The following is a 23,504-nucleotide window of genomic DNA, read 5'->3' as shown; positions in this document are numbered from 1 at the left end:
GTCGTGCTGGAAAATGATAATGGTTCAGAAGAACTGCTAACCTGATTGTGTCTCACTTGTGTTTGTGGTTATCCTATGGGCTCCTATGTCACTCTGTCATTATTTCTCTATCTGCACCATGGCACATGGCACTGAGCTGTGGTCCAAGTGTCCTGTGGAGCCACCCTACACCCACTGTGTCCCAACTCCTCCCTGTAACTCACTCACTCATTCTGTACTCTTCTCAGGCTGTGAATGAACAGGCTGTAGCCGACACTATTTAGTGTAATTTGTTACTTATGGGACACATTTCAATTTCAAAGAGCAGCAGACTATCAACTGACTTCCCAGTAACATAAACACAACGGAGAAGTGGGTTTCAGGCAGAAGCTGGAGCAGGCGCTGGAGCCAGGACAAACCCACCAATAGAAACTCTTCTCTCATCCATCGGCGTAGGCCCCGCCCATTAAGTGCAGTTAAATTCGCAAGCAAAACTTTTGAAGTTGCAAACAAAGAGAAGTGATTTTCAAGCAAAACTTTTGAAGTCTCAAGCAAAAGTTTTTAACTCACAAGCAAAGAGGACTGATTTATAAGCTGTGACGGCCCCGCACCTTCCGGGCACTAGGGGCGCTGTCAGTTTCTGTTGCAGATGGCGATGGCGTAATTAGTGACACCTGTGGCGGTCCAGGCCTGACTATATAAGCAGCTCGTCCGTGACGATCATTGGCTCTCTGGTTCTCGGGCTCTCTGGTCGTCTCTCTCTGGTCCGGCTCTCACTCTGGTTTGGCCTGGTCTACACGCTCTTTGTCTGCTCCGGTCTGGTCTCGGCGGTGCTGGCTCTCTGGTCTGGTCCTGCTCTGCCCTGCTCCTCCTGACTGGCGTTTTCACCACTTTGTGTGTGTTTTTGTTATTGTTAATTTACTTAATAAATCCTTGTTACTTTTTCACCACCTACGTCTCCATTCTGGTCACCACCTCAGAGCCGGGTTGTGACAAAGCAAATTGATCTTTTTTTTTTTAAATTGCCACTTACTGTCTTTTGCTCTCAGATCTCTTTTTGGTTGCAAATCTATTCTTTTTAATTGCAAAGCCATTGTTTTTGATTGATGAATAAAGAAACAAATTTCTCTCCATTCCCCACAGGCTTGTGCTTGTACTGTAGGCACAAAACATGATGGGTAATCACTTCATCCGTTTCTCTTCTCACACTGATGCATCCATCACTCTGGAACAGGGTCAGTCTGGACTCATCAGATCACATGACCTTTTTCCTTTGAAACACAGTCCAGTCTTTGTGCTCTCTATCAAACTGATGGTGGTTTAAGAAATGAGATGCCACTCACTGCATCAGTTTAAGTTACACAACTTATTACCAGAAACTTAATCACTGCAGTTATTATGCAACAGGTGTCAGCATTTTTATGGTCAGTGTATAGTGCCTGTGCGTAGATGTTGTAACAATCAAATTAAAGATTCATGAACATTTTTATTGTAAATGTTAAACTCAGCAAAACAGTTTAAAAAAAAAAAAAAAAATCATATATATTTTATGGGTGTGGGGGGGGTGAGGTGGGGCTTGGTCATTTCCCAGACAGAACTGGAGTGTGACGTATCTGACTCTGGGTGGAGAGAAAAAATTAAAAATAAATCAGCCGTATGACATACAGCACTGATCAGAAAGCTCTTCTCTTCTCCCTCCATCTCTGCTCTGCTGATGGAAACATTAGAAGAAGCCCAGCTCTGCTTTCCAGCAGTCAACAACTCCTGCAAGAAGTCAACAGGCTCTCACTTGGAGGCTGTGATGATTTACACCCTGCTCTCCCTCATCTCTGTGGTCACTGTGGTTCTGAACCTGGTGGTCATCATCTCCATCTCCCACTTCAGGCAGAGATACACTTCTCTGCGTGGTTGATAGAATGTGTATTTTCTATGATTACGCTGATGTACAGGGTTAAAAGTCAACAGTTAATGTCTCTGATAGGTACATTAGTTTATTTGAATTGTTTTTGCAGATGACTAGTTTTAATACTTAGAAACAAATGTTCTTTTGAAAAAGTAATCCTTAATATTTTTGTCCTGTTCACCAACACACTCCTAATATTACACTCCTGATTACATCCTTTTTTTCTGCTTCATGAGCGTTACCTGTTTGTTCAATAATTGTTAAATACAAGTATAATCTGCTTTATTGTATTCATTTTTACTGTGCCTGAATTGCTTCTTATTTCTTATTATGTCGAAAAACTGCATTATCTTCAAAACTGCTGTTTTATAACCATGTGTTTAATCACTATATTCTCCTCTTTCAGGCAGCTCCACACCACCACTAACTTCCTCCTCCTTTCTCTGGCTGTCGCAGACTTTCTTGTGGGTTTTCTACAGATGCCATTTAATATCTTCAAATATGGAAACTGTTGGCTCCTGGGTGAATTTGGATGTGCTGTGTATATTTTTTTTAGCTTTATCATCGTCAGTGTGTCAGTAGGAAACATGGTTCTGATATCAGTTGACCGTTATGTAGCTATTTGTGACCCCTTATTGTATCCTACAAAAGTCACTATGAAAAGAGTTCAGTTCAGCATTTATTTGTGTTGGATATTTTCAACTGTTCATGGTGTTTGGATACTGAGGGATTTCCTCCAACAACCATACAGGTATAGCTCCTGTTATGGGGAGTGTGTACTTGTAGTTAATTATGCTGGAGGAGCTGTTGACCTTGTTGCGACTTTCCTGGGCCCCATTGTTGTCATCACAGTTTTATACATGAGAGTATTTGTGGTGGCTGTGTCTCATGCTCGTGCCGTGAGATCCCACGCTGCGTCAGGCACACAGCAGATTTCAGTGACAGTAACTGCTTTGAAATCAGAAATAAAAGCAGCCAGGACTGTTGGTGTTCTTATAATTGCTTTTTTTGTGTGTTCTTTTCCATATTATTGTTTCACCATTGCAATTGCACTCAATTTAGTCGAAACTGCAACTGGAGACGGTGAGGAGTGGTTGCTATATTTTAACTCCTGTCTGAACCCAGTTGTGTATGCTTTTTGTTATCCGTGGTTCAGACGGTCTGTTAAACTCATTGTTAACCTTCAGATCCTGCAGCCTGACTCCTGTGAGATCAGCATACTGTAGAGCAGGGACTCTCAAAAGTGTGATCTGAGGACCCCTGGTGTGCTGGGAAGATGCTGCACGAGGGTTACAAAAGGTCATTTAGAATAAACACATAAGACACTGAACACCATATTTTGAAATTAAGTTTGAAATCACTGTCAAATATTAATGATTGTATTTGTATGTACACTTTAACCCATAAAGACCCAGTGGCAATTTTGCAGCAGTTTTCTCTCGATTTAATCTTTCTTAAATGATTTATCAACATTTATTACAATATTATCCTATGTGTTTTGCATTTTTTCCAGTGAAAATCATGTATTTTCCTATATTCACTGATCATGTAGATGTTCATTAAAGCACCATAGAGGGTTATTATATCACAAACAAACAAACAAAAAAAAAAAACAGCAGAAAAAGTCACTTTATCAGTATAATCTATCATGAACTGAACATAAACCAAGTGTGTCCATTCACTACCATTGATCAAAGTGACAGTGTTTCCATGTTCACTACAGAGCATCCGAACGTCCAAATGGGTCATATCTGATGACCATGAAGACATGACCAGCTACATTTTACATCAATTATTTACATGGATTGATAGAATTAGTGGATTACCAGGTATTAAACATTTTGCATCAGGAGAAGATTTTAGTCGCTGGTGATTGTTTGGATCTTTATGGGTTAAAAGTAATCAGAACTATTAAAACAAAGCAATGGGATTTCTATGTTTTGTTCTCATTTATTTGTCTATCTAAAATGGAGTGTATTACTGCAGGTGCATGCTTTTGAAATAAATAAATAAAAAAGGATGAAGAAATATATCTTTTTAATCTTGCGTGTTGATTAGAGTTGTGAGTAAACGGCCACATAAGTACAGTGGGTCAGAGGGGCAACTGCCCCAAAAATTATCCACTGTAAGAAAAAAAGGAGTTTGTGACTTATTTAAAAAGAAGTATCTGAAAAATAAATGTATGTCTTGAATAAAAATACACTTGCATGAAAAAAACTATCACCTAAAAAAAACCCTTTTAATAAAAAAATAATTTCTACAAAGAAATAAAATAAGCTTGTATATTTTTTAAGATAAAATATTCTCCACAAATAAAATAGACTTCTACAAACAAGTGTCTCAAAATAAAATTGAGCAACATCAAAAATTATACATTTATATAAAAAAAAGACTGTTTGAAAATATAAAACTTCATATGTATGTAACCCCTTTTTAGTGCATTACTTACAATGGGGTCACACTCAAACACACAGGATCCTGGGTTTCCAGTTGGTGATGGTGAATTTACTGGTTTTCCTGTCTACCTTTAAAGTTAGGGAATTTTTCTTTGCACTTAGAACAGTAGGTCTATGATTTAAATAAACTTGCGCATCAGCTACTGTATGCTGACATACACTATGTAAATCTTAAATTATATGTAACAAACAAAAAAGAAACAATAAATGCAGTTCCACTTGTCTGATGAAATGTGACAAATAGGTGACCTTTATTCTATCTTTTTGTCTACATGAAATAGCAGAGAATGTATGAAATAAAATTTGTGTGTGGGTGTTTATGCGTGTGTAAAATGTATGTAAGTGTGCTAATATGGAATGGGGTAAACTTGGTAAGACCCTGTTACCTCTGACACAGTTATAACAATAATGCAGAATATCCCCCAAACCCCGGTAACCACAAACACTGTAACCTGGCCTGATGCAACCCCAAAACCAGACAAAACAGTACACCTAACAATATACATTTACCATTTAAACCTGCACTAAATACTATTTCTGCGCCAAATGCACTCGAATGTACAGTCTTATAACACTAGTTCACTCAGTCTTAGAAGAGCAAGCTCGCAAAAAAACAAAACAAAAACTTTGGGGCCCATTACGTTGGTGCACATAAAAAAAAAAAGAGAGAAAAAATATAGTAATCCACAAAGCAACTTTGAATGAAGAAGGAAATCCGACGTAGGAATAACTAGAAGCACTTGGAGAGCACAGACCTCCACCGTGGCAGATAAGTGCCCGGGATTTGGATGAAAATTTCAGGAAATGTTGATACTGGCACAAGGAACAAATGATTAAATTTGGTGTAGATGGGGGATGGGGGGGCCACGGGGGCCCACTGATCTGCCTTAGCGGAGGTCTGCGCTCTACGACTGCTTTTCTAGAAAAGACAACGCAGACCTCCGCCAAGGCAGATCAGTGGGCCCCCGTGGCCCCCCCATCCCCCATCACCACCAAAATTTAATCATTTGTTACTTGTGCCAGTATCAACATTTCCTGAAATTTTCATCCAAATCCATCCATAACTTTTTGAGTTATCTTGCACACAAACAGACAGACAGACAGACAGACAATGGCAACAAAAACATGACCTCCCCGGCGGAGGTAATGACGTTCACTCAAACTGTTACAGTGGTCTATGAATGAAACGGCCCTTTGGCTTCAAGCCAAATACTCATGAACAGTCCAGGATGCCTAGTGAACAGACGATGTACCAGACTTTCTCCATTACAGTTCAGGATGCCTAGCTTTTGAAAAGCGAGTCTTTCCTCCAAAATGACTTAGCTAGCTTTGTCAAAGTTTGTGCACTCAGTTTACGGTCTTATTAGAGAAAACTCAAAACTGAAGTCAGCTGGCCTTTACCATAGGCTACAGCACTCAGTAATACACAGTCAGACGAAAAAAAGGTCCGGCTCCTTCAACTCTCAGTTCGCCATCCTTTCTCGTCGTAGCCAAAACGCAGTCCTTTTCTTCCTCTCTCTTTCCGGTCACTGCCAGGTACATTCCTCTGTCCCAGATTCTAATTGGCCCAATCCACAACATTACCTCTAAACTGACACAGGATTGGCTACAGCGTAGACATTTCAGTGGGAAAGGACCCATTGCATCATGGTACTTGCATCCCCTTCAATAAACACATGTAATTAACACAGTCTCTATTATAAAAAGATTTGTAAAAACCTTAGTGAAAAAACTGGATTCATATAAAAAATAAATAAATAAATAAATAAATAAAAAGGGCCTTACATATAATATTGAAATGATGTGGGACGCATTTAACGTGATGATGTTTGGAAACTGATAAGCAGAATCTATAAGCAAGCACACAAACAATTCCAAGGAACAGCGTTACAGGGAACTGGTTCTCTACAAGAGCCAGTTCTCGAATTCCATCCCTAGCCATAGCATTTTTTGTAATGGTGAAAAAGCCACATCTTTCACTCCAAGGTAAGACATTAGCTAACACACTCCCTGATAACAATGACAGCCAGAGTCCTGCACGGGTCCAGTTTTCCAAACCCACACCCTTCTGTACCCCCAAGGCTGGTATAAGCGGATGCTACCTGCATTAGTTCATAAGACCGGGGCTACCCGCATTTTTTTTATGTCCAATTTGCATCCGCCCTCACCTGCGCACGTTAGACCTGCAACCCAAACACATTGTCTGCACAGTAACTCATTTTCAAGGGCTTTATTTTTGGCTAAAACACATGCCATCAATAAATGTCTAATATGTGCTGCTCAGTGACGTCTGTGGGTGGATGTAAACAGAGGTGAAGCTCACTTCACAGTAAAACAAACCGGCTGTGGATCAGCTACGGTGAAATTAGATCATCATCATTGAATGTCCTGCTAATTATTTTCATCTGTGAATTTTCTTTTATTTTTTCACTTCCTTGCCTGCGACTTGCCTGCATTTTGTTTAATGTTACCTGTGCCTGTACCTGCAAAAATTCTTCTTTTTTTTTATTACCCATCCCTGCATGTTTTTGCGGGTTACCCATCAAGTACACGACCTGGTGCAGGACTCTGATGGCAGCGATGTCAGATGACGCAAACCACTAACAACAACATTAAGTATTACCACATGGCTATCTGAGCTAAGCAACTGGATTGTGTCCAAACAGTACCTGCAGCTAGCCACCATATTAACCGCTCACAGCACCTCATTTTTAATAAAACTAGCCATTCATTGATTCATTTTATGAACCACTAAATTCTTGTGTGGGTCAAGGGTTGTTGGAGCCAATCCTAGCTATTGATGGGTGCGTACATATGTAGACAAATACCCAGTCAGTCTCACATTCACACCTACAGGTGACTTAGATTGACCAGTTAAACTGAAGTACCCCAAGAGACATTTGGAGAACATGTAAATTTGACAAAGAGAACGCCCACACCAGTCAGCACTGGAACTGGACCCAGGACAGTGCTAACTACTGACCCTCCAAGGTGCCCCCATTTCATTCATTTCATATATATATATATATATATATATATATATATATATATATATATATATATATATATATATATATACTGTCTATATAGGTCTAAAAGATCAAACATATACATATTTCACTTCATTTACGCATGTATTTCAATTCATTTATTAGAATTTATGTATTGTATGTATTAACTTTTCTACAAAAGGTTCTGGATCAGCCCAAATAAAAGGGCCGAGGTCCAGTTCAAGCCACTGTAAATTAAACACAAGTATAATGATGTTACACTAAAAGCCTGAATAATTTAAAAATGTAAATATTATGTGAGGATATTTCCATCATGTGAAATAGAAAATGAATCTACTAGTCTCTGACTGTGTTCCACTGTCAGGCTACACAACTGGGATTGAGTTTTGTAGATGTCATGTGACGTATCTGAGAGTGAAGACGAAGATAAATGAAGGGACGTATTCTCTTTCCTTCATACTCTGACGATGGAAGCCGAGCTCTGCTTTCCATCATTAAACAACTCCTGTTGGAAGACGAGCCGCTCTCAGTTGGAGGCCACAATCGTCTACACCCTCCTCTCCCTCATCACTCTGCTCACTGTGGTTCTGAACCTACTCGTCATCATCGCAATCTCCCATTTCAGGCAGAGACACATATATTTGCATTGTTTCTACAACATGTATTTGTTAAAAACAATATTGAAATTAAAGAAAAAGTAACCCTACATGTTCCAGCAGTTATGGTGTCTGATGGGAACAGTAGATGTTTATGTAGACAATATTAAGATGTCCAGTTTCAACAATCAGTTTGCTTCATATAAAATATTATTAATATTTCTTTCTTCCATAAGATACACTTTTTAATGTTACATTTACAGGAATACATTGTTTTGGTGTGTATCTCCATTTCAACCATTGATTATTTATTAGTGCCTCAATCCCAGTGCCAGTATTACTACTTGTGAAAACACTTTTCTTTCTATACAGGCTGTTTTATAACGGTGTGTTTTACATGTATGTTCTTTCATTCCAGGCAGCTCCACACCACCACCAACCTCCTCCTCCTCTCCATGGCCATCGCAGACTTCCTTGTTGGTTTTCTACAGATGCCATTCCAGATCTTCCAGTACCAGGGCTGCTGGTATCTGGGTGACTTCATATGTGCTGTGAATTATTTTTGCAGTTTTCTTGTCGTCAGTGTGTCAGTCGGATGCATGGTTCTCATTTCAATTGACCGCTATGTGGCTATTTGTGACCCCTTATTGTATCCTACAAAAGTCACCATGAAAAGAGTTCAGATCTGCATTTATTTGTGTTGGATATTTTCTTTTGTTCATTCCTTTTGGATACTGAGAGATTTAGTTGAAAAACCAGACAGGTATAATTCCTGTTATGGCGAGTGTTTACTTGTAGTTAATTATGCTGAAGGAGTTGTTGATCTTTTCGCAACTTTCCTGGGCCCCATTGTTGTCATCACATTTTTGTACATGAGAGTATTTGTGGTGGCTGTGTCTCATGCTCGTGCCATGAGATCCCATGTTGCATCAGTCACACAGCAGATTTCAGTGACAGTAACTACTCTGAAATCTGAGATAAAAGCAGCCAGGACTGTTGGTGTTCTTATAATTGCTTTTCTTTTGTGTTCTTGTCCGTATTATTGTTTCACCGTTGCAGCTGACAGTAACTTATTTGGACCTTCATCTGCAGATGCTGAGGTCTGGCTGATATATTTTAACTCGTGTCTGAACCCTATCATCTATGCTTTTTGTTATCCGTGGTTCAGACGGTCTGTTAAACTCATTGTTACATTAAAAATACTGCAGCCTGACTCCTGTGAGGCCAACATACTGTAAAGAAGGGATTCTGTGGCCCCTTGGTGTGCAGAGAAGGTACTGCAAGTAGAATGCAAAAGGTATTTTACAATGCACACAAAAAGGATTTATGATTAAATATTTATTAGTTGACATAAGTAGACTTAAAACAAAGCCAACTGATTTCAAGCTTGCTTTGTTTTTTATTTATTTGTCCTATTTTTGGACCTATAATTTATTCGTTAGTGGGATTCGGCTCATTATTGCCATAGGTCCAGGTGACATAGAACTATTCTATGCATGATATAAATTATTAGGGGGGATACTTGAACTTAGTCTTGCTTGTTGATCAAAATCAGCATCATTAAGTCTGGGAACGGTTGTTGAGCTAAACTTTGCATAGTGCTTTTTTTTTTGTTTGTTTGTTTTTTTTATCACTCTTTAAACACATGTTAAATCACACTTGATATCATGAATCTTTCATACCTTATAATTCACATTCTTCTAAATCATGGTTTTTGTCACAATACCTGAAAAATTAAAAGGAAGACTCGCATTAAATAAAAACTCTAAGGTCCTGAAATATAAAACATTAAGCTATAATTGTACTTGTAAAACTTACTAAAATTGAAGTAAAATGCATTCATTCATTCATCTGAACCCGCTTTATCCTCTCTAGGGTTGTGGGGGGTGCTAGAGCCTTGACATCAAAACAAATCAAATCAAATATAAAACTGTAATAATAACACTGACTCACAGGCTTCACATTATCCCTTACCTAACTGTGTTTTAACCCGTATATCAACACCATTTAGGATTTTATTATGGATGTATTACAACTTGAACGTCAAGGCCTCTGTGTGTGTATATCAGGCCATTTGACTGATTTGTGGTTCCTAACTTCAAAAAACAAACTTCAACAAACAAAAACCCACTCTGGTTTTGGTATTTTAAAAAATTAATTAATAAATAAGTAAATATAAGTGTTACAGCCAACTCAAATTAAACAGACTCATTATTCACAGGAATCCAACATATCCATTCAGCCACAATACTGTTGAGGTTACACAGACTGGAGTTATTACCTCCGCCAAGGAGGTTATGTTTTTGCCAGTGTTGGTTTGTCTGTCTGTCTGTTTGCAAGATAACTCAAAAAGTTATGGACAGATTTGGATGAAAATTTCAGGAAATGTTGATATTGGCATAAGGAACAAATGATTAAATTTTGGTGGTGATTGGGGTGGGTGGGTGTGTGGGGGGGTTAGGGGCACTGATCTGCCTTGGCGGAGGTCTGAGCTTTTCTAGTGCTTTTCTAGTTCTGAATATAAAATGACACACTCTGATTCCATGATGCATCTTGTAGTAAATAAAACGTTCCCTCCGTCACATGTGTTGACCAATCACAACAGCATAGCAAAACAAAACAACACAACACAGATCAAAGCTCTTGATGATCCAATCGAGCACTGTCATGGATCTATTATTTCTCTTAAAGGTAGGTAGGAGATGTTTTCCTGGAGCTTTTTTTTTTTACTATATTGCTTAAAATCCCCTTCACACCCCAATTACAATCAATTAATTAAATGCTCTAACAAAAAAATTCACAAATGTAGTCACCTGTGGAAAGGACAGGACTGAAAAACACCATCCAATCATTTTAACTGGCTCATTGAAATGATTGAATGGTGATATGTCTATCACATTCATCTGCCATTTGTCCCTCCCCCCTCCCTCGTCTGCGAGTACAATCCGGCACTCTGGAGGCGTGGCTTCGAGGAAAAGTCTGAAGAAAAGGGTTTGGACTTTTGAATTGTGTATTTTCAAAATATAGCTTGCTCAAACCGTTTTTCCAGGATCTCCTACCCTACCTTTAACACATCCATGACTTTTAACAGTATAAATGAAGGGGGCAGAGTCACAGTCACGTCATCCATTAGTTTTCCACTTGGAACATATTTATAACATGTTGGGAAATAGGAGACGTGCCCCCCGAAGTACAAAGGAGGATAACATGACCTCCCAAAAAAATGTACATCTGTCTTATACCCTCTGTCCGATGGAGGCAGCATGGATTGAAAGGTAGTAAGCACATGTAATAGGACATTACATAGGGATAGTCTGTGACATCATGTCGCCACCTACTAGTTTTTGGACATTTGTTATGAAGCCAGGATTTTGCTTTTCGGCTATTACCATGTTGACTCTATGGAGTCATTACAACCATGTTTAGACAAAAGGGCTGAGCTTACAGATTGTCTGTCAGGAAAAATACTGTTTTATTCAATAAAGTGAAGGTCTAAACACCCAAATTGGCAGACAAGTGGGCTGTCAATCACACCTGTCAATCACAGCTTAACACAGCAGACATCAATATCACCAACTTGCCCTAAAATGTTATTAACAGGTATTATTTAGAGATGGACTGCCAGTGCATTTAGTACAGTGGCGGCTGCTCGTCTTTCAGAGAGGGGAAGCTCATTGTCGGCTTACATAAAAAAAAACCCCAAAAAAACAGTCAAGTTATTTAAACATAAATTCAGCCCTCTGTTCCTTTTTAAGAAAATGGTCGTATCGTACCAAGTAAACAAGAAAACGTTGAAATTGTGTTAAATTGAGACAAGGAAGTCCAATGAGTGTGTTTTATTTACAGTGCAAGAAATGAACAAGTAATTTCGTAGTGGTTTCTCTCTTGATTTCACAGCAGAATGCGCGACGGTATTAAACTGAACTGTGTCAGTGAAGGAGTAGATCTCAAAATAGCTGTCAATCAAACGGGATTCAGCCTTTCGACTGATCCTCCTATCAGCACGTGGAAGCCCAGCGTCCAGCCCAGCTGAGCTCCGCCCACAGCTCCATTCACCCCTAGAGCCACCCGGCGTCAGGGAGCGGGACAACTTTGTGGCATTTATCCAATTACCGTCCAGTTTTGAGGCAATGAAAAAAACTGTTCCACTCAGTCCCATTGAAGTGCATGGACGCTGAGCGTCTACAGGCAAATGCACTGAGCAGAGATCGTATGAGAAAACAGCGCAATGGGAATGTATGAGAAATGAACAACATCGAGTCTGTTGATTTGTGATAAAGCTGATTCTGAACGAACTCGTCCTTGAGATGAACGTGTTCTAACACATTTGTAGTCAATGAAATGTCAACACAACCGTACATATTTAACCATTTAATTTTCGTAATTTTAGGGGAAGCTGAGCTTCCCTTGTAGTCTGTGAGAAATTGCCACTGATTTAGTAGCTAGGCTAAATACAACAAAAGAGACGAAAAAACCCATCGAAAAAAATCCACCTTTAACCCAAACCTGCGGCACAAAATCAGCTATTTTCTATGAACAAATATGAAAATAAGCCTCATCGCAAAAATCAACTAATTCAAAAAAGATCATTGTAATCGGCTGAAAGCTGCAGGGTCAAAATATAATTGAGGGACTTTTTGAGTTCCCTTTACAAAGTAACATATGACAGGTATAGCTCACACTTTTACTCTTTTCAGGCCTAAAATCAACATAACCATAACACCACATGACATTTTAACAGAAAGATTCTTCTAAATATCATATATACAATTCAGTAAAATTGAAATTGAAAGTTATTTATAAAGATATTGTAGTAACACTGTTGATGTAAGAGTGCAATAAATACACACTCAACTCACACAGTTCTTTATATTAAATAACTAAGACAGAGGAGAAAACCTACCTTGGAGTCTTGCCAGTGTTTTCTTCAGGAGGAAAGGACATCATGTGGAGTAGGTCATGTGATTTGGAGGTGTTTTTGGACTGGGTAACTTAGTTGAAAATGATTTTTCAGACAAAGATACAATTTGTTATTTTCCATTTTTCCATTTCCATTTTTTATATTTTGCCAAAAAACAAATATCTGTCATGATTATCTAAACTTAATAAAATGGACACAATCAAAACAATTTTTGAATAAGCTCATTTTATTATTGTTTAACTAACCAGAAGGTGGTTGTTATTAAATTTGGACATTTTTTTAGTTGACATTTTAGTATATCTAGTCATTCATTAATTATTTATTAATTATTTATCAATAATTGATTGTTTCCAAAATTAAATAAGATGTGATCATAGTGAACATAAAAAACATCATTATTTTTTATCTTTGTAATAAAATGTATGCAAGATATATCCCATGGACTTCATAAGTCCCTCAATTATATATTGATGCTGCTCTAACTGAGCACAGACTCACATTTGAGACACTGCCTCACAAATGTCCACAGCCTCTTTTAGAGCCCACAGACACTGTGACATATGTGCATCATGTAAATACCAAATAGAACACCAGTACAAATATTGTTGCAAAATCAGACATGAATAAAACACATTTCAGACTTTCCTTTATTCCATTAACAGCTGGGGCCTATTCTGATAGATGTTGCCGTTGATAGTTTCACATGAAAACTACAGGAGCATGAACACTGGTGTGAATGTTAAGCTCATGTGCATGTCTCTGCTCATTGAAGACACATAGTCTGAGGGTATTTTCTAGAGAAACACCTTGCAGTAGTACGAGAAGGAGGTAGTAGTACTAGCCAGTAGTAGTAGAAGGCAGCAGCAACAGCAGTGGTAGTTGTATTAATCAGTCCCTCCAGGATTTTGCAGGATTTTTTTTTTTTATTATTGCGGCCTGAAATGTCTGATTTTGCGGCAGCTTTTCCAAAAAATTATTAAAGTCACAGGAACATGGGCATTTGCAAATTACCCAGAACAGTCTTTTTTGAGTTTTTAGCCTTGACTTTAAACAAAACAGTTTTTTTTTCATTCATTCATTTATTTGTTTTGAACAGCCAATCAGAGTGTAGCGTCACAGAATGCCAGCCAATGAGAGCGGAGCGTCACAGAACATCAGCCAATGAGAGTGCAGCATCACAGAACATCAGCCAAGGAGAGTGGAGCGTCAGACAACATCAGCCAATGAGAACGCAGTGTCATGGAACGCCAGCCAATGAGAGCGTAGCGTCACAGAACGTCAGCCAATGAGAGCGCAGTGTCACAAAATGTCAGCCAATGAGAACGCAGCATCACAGAACGTCAGCCAATGAGACCGCAGCATCACAGAACGTCAACCAATCAGTGTGCAGCATCACAGAACGCCAGCCAATGAGAGCGCAGCGTCAAAGAACGTCAACCAATCAGAGCACAGCGTCACAGAACTTCAGCCAATCAGAGTTGAGCGTCACAGATCGTCAGCCAATGAGAGCGCAGTGTCACAAAACGTCAGCCAATCAGAGTTGAGCGTCATACAATGTCAGCCAATGAGAGCGCAGCGTCACGGAATGCCAGCCAATGAGAGAGCAGCGTCACAGAACGACAGCCAATGAGAGCGCAGCGTCACAGAACGCCAGCCAATGAGAGCGCAGCGTCACAGAACGTCAACCAATCAGACTGCAGTGTCACAGAATGTCAGCCAATGAGAGCACACCGTCATGGAACGCCAGCCAATGAGAGTGCAGCGTCACAGAATGCCAGCCAATAAGAACGCGTTGTCACAGAGTGTCAGCCAATGAGAGCGTAGCATCACAGAACACCAGCCAATGAGAACGCAGCGTCACAGAACGCCAGCCAATGAGAGCGTAGTGTCACAGAACGTCAGCCAATGAGAGTGGAGCATCAGGCAACATCAGCCAATGAGAGCGTAGCATCACAGAACACCAGCCAATCACAGCGCAGCATCACAGAACACCAGCCAATGAGAGTGGAGCGTCATCGAACGTCAGCCAATGAGAGTGTACTGTCACGGAACACCAGCCAATGAGAGCGCAGCATCACGGAACGTATGCCAATGAGAGCACAGCGTCACAGAACATCAGCCATTGAAAGCACAGCATCACAGAACATCAACCAATTAGTGTGCAGTGTCACAGAATGCCAGCCAATGAGAACGTAGTGTCACTGACTGTCAGCCAATGAGAGCGCAGCATCACAGAACGCCAGCCAATGAGAGCGCAGTGTCACAAAACGTCAGCCAATCAGACTGGAGCGTCACAGAATGCCAGCCAATGAGAACGTAGCGTCACAGAACGACAGCCAATCAGAGTGGAGCGTCACAGAACATCAGTCAATGAGAGCGCAGTGTCACAGAACATCAGCCAATGAGAGCGCAGCGTCACGGAACGCCAGCCAATGAGAGTGCAGCGTCATAGAACATCAGCCAATGAGAGTGCAGCGTCACGGAACGTATGCCAATGAGAGCGCAGCGTCACAGAACGCCAGCCAATGAGAGCGCAGCGTCACAGAACATCAACCAATCAGTGTGCAGCATCACAGAACTCCAGCCAATGAGAACGTAGCGTCACTGACTGTCAGCCAATGAGAGCTCAGCATCACAGAACGCCAGCCAATGAGAGCGCAGTGTCACAAAACGTCAGCCAATCAGACTGGAGCGTCACAGAATGCCAGCCAATGAGAACGTAGCGTCACAGAACGACAGCCAATCAGAGTGGAGCGTCACAGAACATCAGTCAATGAGAGCGCAGCGTCACAGAACATCAGCCAATGAGAGTGCAGCGTCACGGAACGCCAGGCAATGAGAGTGCAGCGTCACAGAACATCAGTCAATGAGAGTGCAGCGTCACGGAACGTATGCCAATGAGAGCGCAGCGTCACAGAACGCCAGCCAATGAGAGCGCAGCATCACAGAACATCAACCAATCAGTGTGCAGTATCACAGAACTCCAGCCAATGAGAACGTAGCGTCACTGAACATCAGCCAATGAGAGCGCAGCGTCACAGAACGTCACTCAGTGAGAGCACAGGGTCACACAACCTGAGAGCCTGATCCTCAGTTTTTCTCTTTCCTGTTGTGCTGTTACACAGTTATAGCAAACATTTTTTGTAATAAATAACTTATAAAATATTATTATTATTATTATAATTATTATATTATTATTATTAAATATATACAAATGCAATGTAGAACAACATCACTTTCATCCAAATCATCCAAAAAATATTTTGTTTGTAGGTGTTGTAGGGAAAACCTTAAACGTTGATACTCCAGGCTAAACTCTGTCCTGAATAAGGGCATAATTAAAAAATCCACTTTACTGCAGTACGAATGTTGATATTGAACAGTATGAATGAATCCAAACACACATCAAACCAACCCTGACTAATTACAGCACCATGTTTGGGTCTGGATTGGCTGATAAACCCAGCGCTGGAGTATGACGTACATGACGTTGGGCGGAGAGAGAAGATAAAAGAAATCTGCTGCATGAAACACAGCTTTATTCAGAGAGGTCCTCGAAAAATTATCCCCTCATCCTCCCCCTTTTTTTCTCTGATGATGGAAACCTTAGAGGAAGTTGAGCTCTGTTTTCCATCATCCAACACCTCCTGCAGGAAGACGAGTCGCTCACACTTGGAGGCTACTATCATCTACACCCTCCTGTCCTCCATCACTCTGGTCACTGTGGTTCTGAACCTGCTGGTCATCATCGCTATCTCCCATTTCAGGCACTGACTTATTTACATGTTTATACCATGTGTGTTTTAGTTGGACAGTGGTTAAAATAAGCTGTTTTCACAACCACATCTGCCTTAATATGATTACATTATCTCATGAATACAGTGATTTTTTATATTTTATTGCTTACCTATCATGCAATCTATCATATTGCACTAATGTTTTTTTACGGTATATGACAATTTCTCCTCCCTAACATTACAACGTCACCTCTTTTCCTTTCATACCTGCTGTTGCATGTCTTTTACATGTATGTTCTTTCATTCCAGGCAGCTCCACACCACCACCAACCTCCTCCTCCTCTCCATGGCTGTCGCAGACTTCCTCGTTGGTTTTCTACAGATGCCATTTCATATCTTCCAGTACCAGGGCTGCTGGTACCTGGGTGACTTTATATGTGCCGTGAATAACTTTTCTAGTTTTCTTGTCGTCAGTGTGTCAGTCGGGTGCATGGTTCTCATTTCAATTGACCGCTATGTGGCTATTTGTGACCCCTTATTGTATCCTACAAAAGTCACCATGAAAAGAGTTCAGTTGAGCATTTATTTATGTTGGATATTTTCAACTGTTCATGCTGTTTGGATACTGAGGGATTTCCTCCAACAACCAGACAGGTATAATTCCTGTCATGGGGAATGTGTACTTGTAGTTAATTATGCTGAAGGAGTTGTCGACCTTGTTGCGACTTTCCTGGGCCCTATTGTTGTCATCACATTTTTGTACATGAGAGTATTTGTGGTGGCTGTGTCTCATGCTCGTGCCATGAGATCCCATATTGCATCAGTCACACAGCAGATTTCAGTGGCGGTAACTGCTTTGAAATCAGAAATAAAAGCAGCCAGGACTGTTGGTGTTCTTATAATTGCTTTTCTTTTGTGTTCTTGTCCGTATTATTGTTTCACCGTTGCAGCTGAAAGCAATTTATTTGGACCTTCATCTGCAGACGCTGAGCTGTGGTTGCTATATTTTAACTCCTGTCTGAACCCAGTTGTGTATGCTTTTTGTTATCCGTGGTTCAGACGGTCTGTTAAACTCATTGTTAACCTTCAGATCCTGCAGCCTGACTCCTGTGAGATCAGCATATTGTAGAGCAGGGACTCTCAGAAGTGTGATCTGAGGACCCCTGGTGTGCTGGGAAGATGCTGTAAGAGGGTTACAAAAGGTCATTTAGAATAAACACAGAAGACACATAAGATACTGAACACCATATTTTGAAATTAAGTTTGAAATCACTGTAAAATACCTACCCCGCCCCCCGAAGAGGTGGCAAGGGGTATTGTTTTAGGTCCGTTTTGTTTGTTTTTTTAACACTAACAGCAAAACTATTGGTTGACTTCATACCTAATTGGGTTAATAGATTGGCAGTGACACAGAATAGATCTGATTACTTTTTGGGAAAAGCAGGTCAAAGTTCCAATTTTTAATGAATTTAAATTTTTGTTTTTTTCTCCATTTACTTATAATAGGGAAATTTCAAATGTCTATAAACACATCAATTTTTAAGATTCAAGATTCACTTTATTGTCATTCAAACACAATACCAACGTGGATACAGCGCAGAACGAAATGAAGGGCGTTAGATTAAAACCACAATATGAATATAAATATATTTATATTGGGTGTTTTAATTTTCTTCAAACTTGGCACATATATAGAGGCAGTTGATCTGCTGATAGATTGATTGATCAGCACACGCATAGACATGATGACATCCGCTGGATCGATGACAAAATTGGCTACAATACACATCTTTGAGAACTTAGAAAAGCGCTATATAAAACCGATGTATTATTATTGTTATTATTATTATTACAATTTGTGTGAGGGGTGGAGTTTGTTGTGTCTGGCACCACTTGTTATGATTATATTTATATGTACACTTTAAAAATAATCAGAGCTATTTAAACAAAACAATGGGATTTGTATGTTTTGTTCTCTTATTTATCTGTGTATTACTGCAGGTGCATGCTTACATAGTATTTTACTGTTATAAAATACATTAAAAAAAAAACAATAGATGAAGAAATACAGCTTAATCTTGTGTGTTTAGAATTGTAAGAAAACGGCCACATTAGCCACAACAAACTGCCAAATCCAGTCAACTTGTAGACTATATTCTTGACACAAACTAGTAATAATGGGCTCTATGCACAACCCCAGTACTTCCTGAACTTCAGGTGGCTCCTTTATTTCCTGTCTTTCATTATTGGACACACTGATTAGTCCAGGTGTGCCTAATTAATCAGTTGTCCCAAGTAGCAGACACACCTGGATTAATCAGTGTGTCCAATAATGAAAGACAGGAAATAAAGGAGCCACCTGAAGTTCAGGAAGTACTGGGGTTGTGCACAGAGCCCATTGTGTTTATTTATCCACTACTGCTGAGATCTGTTAGTTTGTGTTGTGTGACTTCGAGAGAAACTGTAATGTCCATCAGCTTTATTAACAACACTCACATAACAGGCCTAAGAAGGTAAACACCAGCCTGTGGCGTCAGATCTACTGAGGTCTTCAGTATGATCAAGCCTGTTGTTAAAAACACTCATTCTAACACAAAATACTCACATTAGGGCAGACTCTAAGTGACTGTTTTATAGTGATGTACTGATTTGTCCCTTTGTTTCTGAACTAAATTAATTCCAGAAACAAGAAAGTCAAAAGAATACTGAGAAAACATGTTTGGGAAGTTTTCTTCTTCTAAGAAGTTAAAGGCAAAATATGTAACATTTCTCATTTGTCTTGTTTGGACCAATAGCCTCAACTGAGCAAAAGACTGAATAAGGAAGAAATGAATCTATTATAACATCCTTTCCTGCCATTTCCACACCAATTATATTTCAGAAATACAAATGAACATACCCTGATCTTCATGAAAACTATATGGATGCTGTAAAAAGAATATGCAAATATAAAATACACAAAGCACAAGCTTCATAGTCTTGATATATCAGTTATTTAGGATTGTTTAAAACTGTTTTTTAGTGGGGGTATCTGGGACCACCACACATAAGGGGGAGGGGGGCAGGGGGTTGTCCGAAATAAAAGAGCTTTTGGCCCAATTTTTTATTTACTTAAGACAAACCTGATTAATCCTGGGTTCGATTCCAACACCAGTCGACAGGGGGTGGGACCTTTCTGTGTGGAGTTTGCATGTTCTCCCCGTGTCTGCGTGGGTTCTCTCCGGGTACTCCGGCTTCCTCCCACCATCCAAAGACATGCACTAATAGGTTAATTGGTTAATCTAAATTGCCCATAGGTGTGAATGTGAGAGTGATAGTTTGTCTCTATATGTCAGCCCTGCGATGAACTGGCGACTTGTCCAGGGTGTACCCCGCCTTCGCCCCTATGTAGCTGGGATAGGCTCCAAGCGACCCCCGTGACCCTAGTGAGGATAAAGTGGGTTCAGAAAATGAATGAATGAATGAATGAAACCTGATTAAGTAAAGAGATGGAAACATTTTTGCAACAGTGCAATTCTAAATATTGTCCAGCAGATGCCAGTGTTGTATACATAGTAACAGTCTGAAGCAAACAAGCCTTTTCAGTTTAGACCTATTTTTCACAAGGCACATTCCCTACACACCATGATGTGAGATGTTTCAGATATCAGCCATGGTCCTGTGAATATGGACCACACAGGCAAGAATGTGTTTATGTAGTTTAATATTACCAACACTATGACTTCTTTCACTACCATCTTCCTCTGACTCTCAGCTGTCTTCATCCAAAGCAGCTCAGCTACAATCCCTGTTAATGCCACTAGATGTCAGCATCTACTTTAATGTATCTGATAAGTGCTGAATGCAGCCACACTTACACATGTATTCATCCCAGAATAATCCACTGACTTTAGAGGTGAGAAAGTAAACAACCTACTATATGCAATTTAAACATTTTATGAATTTGTATCTGAAAAGCATTATTCATGAAACTCAGATTAATCTATTATCTATTTTGTCATTTATAATTACATACCAGAATACCTATAAAACAACTGTTAGAACAAAGACACATGTTTTTATAAAACTTTGACTAAAAATTGAAACAACCATCAGAAATATGAAACTGGGAGTACAATGTAAAACATTTTGTCATATGTCATAAAAGATGCATTGTTAAAAAGCACCAATAAAAAAAAAAAAAAAAAAACCCACATATGTTGTGTAACATAGAAGAGTCTGCTTGTGTGATACCCAAGAACAACTGCAGGAAGTCACTGAAAATATTCATTTTGAAAGTGAAAAGCCAAAATTCTTCTCTCCTTTTCCTCTCATAAAGAAGGCATTAACAACTACAACCATGTCACAAAAATGTGCCATGACAAACAGACATAGAACAAACCTGAGAGCAGTACAGTGATGAGGAAGACCATTTATCCAGAATGTCTGTATGTAATCTGCTGTCACTCTGGCCTGTCTGTTGTTAGGCCATGCGCTCAGCTGCTACTATGCTGATTACTCTGTATCCAATATATTTGTGTATTGTGTCCTTAAGTCCAAAAACTACATTCAACACACTTTCCATGTGACCACAAAGAAAGTAAAGTTCTAATTCCTGCACAAATGAAGACAGAGGTCACTACAGTCTACTCTCATTAAACCGCCCGCCGTTATACCGCCATTTTCACTCACCGCCGACCAAAACCATTGCACAAAAATCCCCAATGCATTATTCCATTAGCTACCGCCATTTCCGCCTATCGCCATCCGCCAGCCCAGTTTCATGCACAAACAACACTTATACCATTGATTTCCCGACCGTTATACCGCCAGCGTGATTGCCATCGAGTACACATAAATTTTAACAATGCACTGAAACAAACGCGCCAGACGCTGATCGCGACAAGCTACGAGTAGGTCTACGGAACGGCCACCGTTCATTTATCGCAGAACACTCAGTAGGTCAGGATGTCGGGAAGAGGACGTGGGATTAAGCCAAAGCCTCAAGATGATGGGGTGTCATTTCCCGACACGGTATAATAATGCTTAAAATGTTTCCCCACTTTAAATGATCCCTTACAACATAACAGAATCAAGATTTATTTAGAAACGCAATTAGAACGGGTTAACGGAGGCTGCATAGACATCATATAGTAAAGACATGCACATTATGGACGCAACCCGTTGTAAAGCCATTTTTGCTATACCGCCAATTTGGCCGTGAACGGAAGTTGGCGGTATAACGAGAGTAGACTGTATATTAGATTAACTAACGTGCTACCCTCTGTATAAGACAGACTGTGTGGACCCCCCTGATATTGTATGGAATTTTGTCAGGTTGTCTGCCCTTGTCCTGTGCTGTTCAGCTCAGGGGAAGACAAGTAAACGAAACTTTTTAAGATCACCACAACCCACTGAGAAAATGAACACAACTGAACCAGGAGCATAAACAGCATTTTAGATGCTTGAAGGATCAGCTAAAAATCAGTCTCATTTAAATTGCACAGTATATCAGAGTATTTTCTTTGTGTGATTTTTGAAAAAAATATTATTACTGAAGTTTTTCACAGATAGATTTTATACAGATGGGGTTACAAGTTACAAAAAAAACAAAAAAACCCCCAAAACATTAAGTCACATACTTGTGTTCAACAACAATCAAGCAATAATAATAATAATAATAATAATAATAATAATAATAATGATAATAATAATAATGTAGCCGGATGACGGTGGAGTGAGTGAACAGACTCAAAAACAGAATTATAAATTATATTATCTTCCTCTCCGTGTCAAACCAAATTCCTGAACAACCATGCTGATTGGTTGTTTAGCAGGTCAATGCCCGGACATCCTCTACAGCGACATTTATAATGACAGATGATCTTAAAGAATGAGCCTAATGGACTCGGTTTTGACACTAAGCTGACCTTTTGCCTCTCAACATCTGTGTCCCATTATTCTTGCTTATCCAGAGGTGAAGATGAACCCAGAAACGAACAAAGGACTGAATGATAAAATCCCTATATGTGCCATGTTAATAATGTATTACATTATGTGTTAATGTTGATTAACTCAGCACGTTAACTCTTGTATGCATGTAATACTTAGCCATTTGCCTGACCTGTGGTTTCACATATGTGTAATCCTGATCATGTTCACGGTGAATTATGTGAAAGTAGAGTATCACTGCTTATAGCATGTCTGAATAATCATGCTATTATTTTACTGATGCTTAAGTGAGGGTACAGGTGATGTATAAAGTTTAAGAGGATCTTATTTGAGGATGCAAAGTTTTCTTACAAGGCTAAGCCACAGTCCTCTCCCCCTCTGTCTTCCCAGAGGGAAGAGAAACGGATATTTTGAATATTCACGAGGAGGCGTTTTCCCGCTGAAAACAGACAAAGAAGCAACGCCCCAAGGCATCGATAACTCATCTATATGTACGAGGAAGGCGTGGCAAGCTGGTTTTTGGACAGAACTATAAAAATGAATGAAACCAACTTCTCCGAGGAGTCTTTTCCATCTCGAGAGTCTTTTCCACCTCTCCCAGGCTCTCACAGAGCAGAGCTTTTCCACCTCGCTGCTCTCACCTAAGAGCAGAGAGCTTTCTCCAAGGAGTCTTGACCATCTCTTTGGCTCTCAGAGCTGTTCTATCCTCTAAGCTCTCCAAAGAGCTTTATCATCTTCGCTGTTCTCCACTTCTCCTGGTGAGCTTTCCAGAACCAGCCACCAGAGCCAGCTGTGAACCTCCTCCAGCCAGCAGAACTTCAGAACTTCCAGAAACTCCAGACCTTCAGGCCTCCAGCGCAAGCACGTCGCTTCACAGCCTGTTCCTGCTTCGAACTACGTCAGAAGACTTCATCCATCCGCCGTCAAGGCCGTGCCAGTTGCTGCATCCGCACCGCAACAACTTGTAAGA

General features: G+C 39.9%; 3 protein-coding genes across 3 annotated transcripts; all 3 read left to right on the top strand.

Annotated features, from left to right (window-relative positions):
- The first annotated feature begins 2,256 nt into the window (after nucleotides 1-2,256).
- LOC115411975 (trace amine-associated receptor 13c-like) lies at nucleotides 2,257-3,108 on the top strand. Its single transcript, XM_030124282.1, has one exon. The coding sequence runs from the start codon at nucleotides 2,257-2,259 to the stop codon at nucleotides 3,106-3,108; it is 852 nt and encodes a 283-aa protein (XP_029980142.1).
- Nucleotides 3,109-7,816: 4,708 nt separating this feature from the next.
- On the top strand, nucleotides 7,817-9,183 carry LOC115411974 (trace amine-associated receptor 13c-like). Its single transcript, XM_030124281.1, has 2 exons — nucleotides 7,817-7,974; nucleotides 8,364-9,183. The coding sequence occupies exons 1-2, from the start codon at nucleotides 7,817-7,819 to the stop codon at nucleotides 9,181-9,183; spliced, it is 978 nt and encodes a 325-aa protein (XP_029980141.1).
- A 7,280-nt stretch (nucleotides 9,184-16,463) lies between these two features.
- LOC115413023 (trace amine-associated receptor 13c-like) lies at nucleotides 16,464-17,732 on the top strand. The gene is made up of 2 exons (XM_030125738.1): nucleotides 16,464-16,633; nucleotides 16,913-17,732. Exons 1-2 carry the CDS (start codon nucleotides 16,464-16,466, stop codon nucleotides 17,730-17,732), a joined length of 990 nt encoding a protein of 329 aa, XP_029981598.1.
- Nucleotides 17,733-23,504: the final 5,772 nt, after the last annotated feature.

Source organism: Sphaeramia orbicularis, chromosome 21 (assembly GCF_902148855.1).
Source record: "Sphaeramia orbicularis chromosome 21, fSphaOr1.1, whole genome shotgun sequence".
NCBI classification, from domain to species: domain Eukaryota; kingdom Metazoa; phylum Chordata; class Actinopteri; order Kurtiformes; family Apogonidae; genus Sphaeramia; species Sphaeramia orbicularis.
Note: the sequence above shows the minus strand (reverse complement) of the source record. Positions and strands in the feature narration are given on the sequence as shown.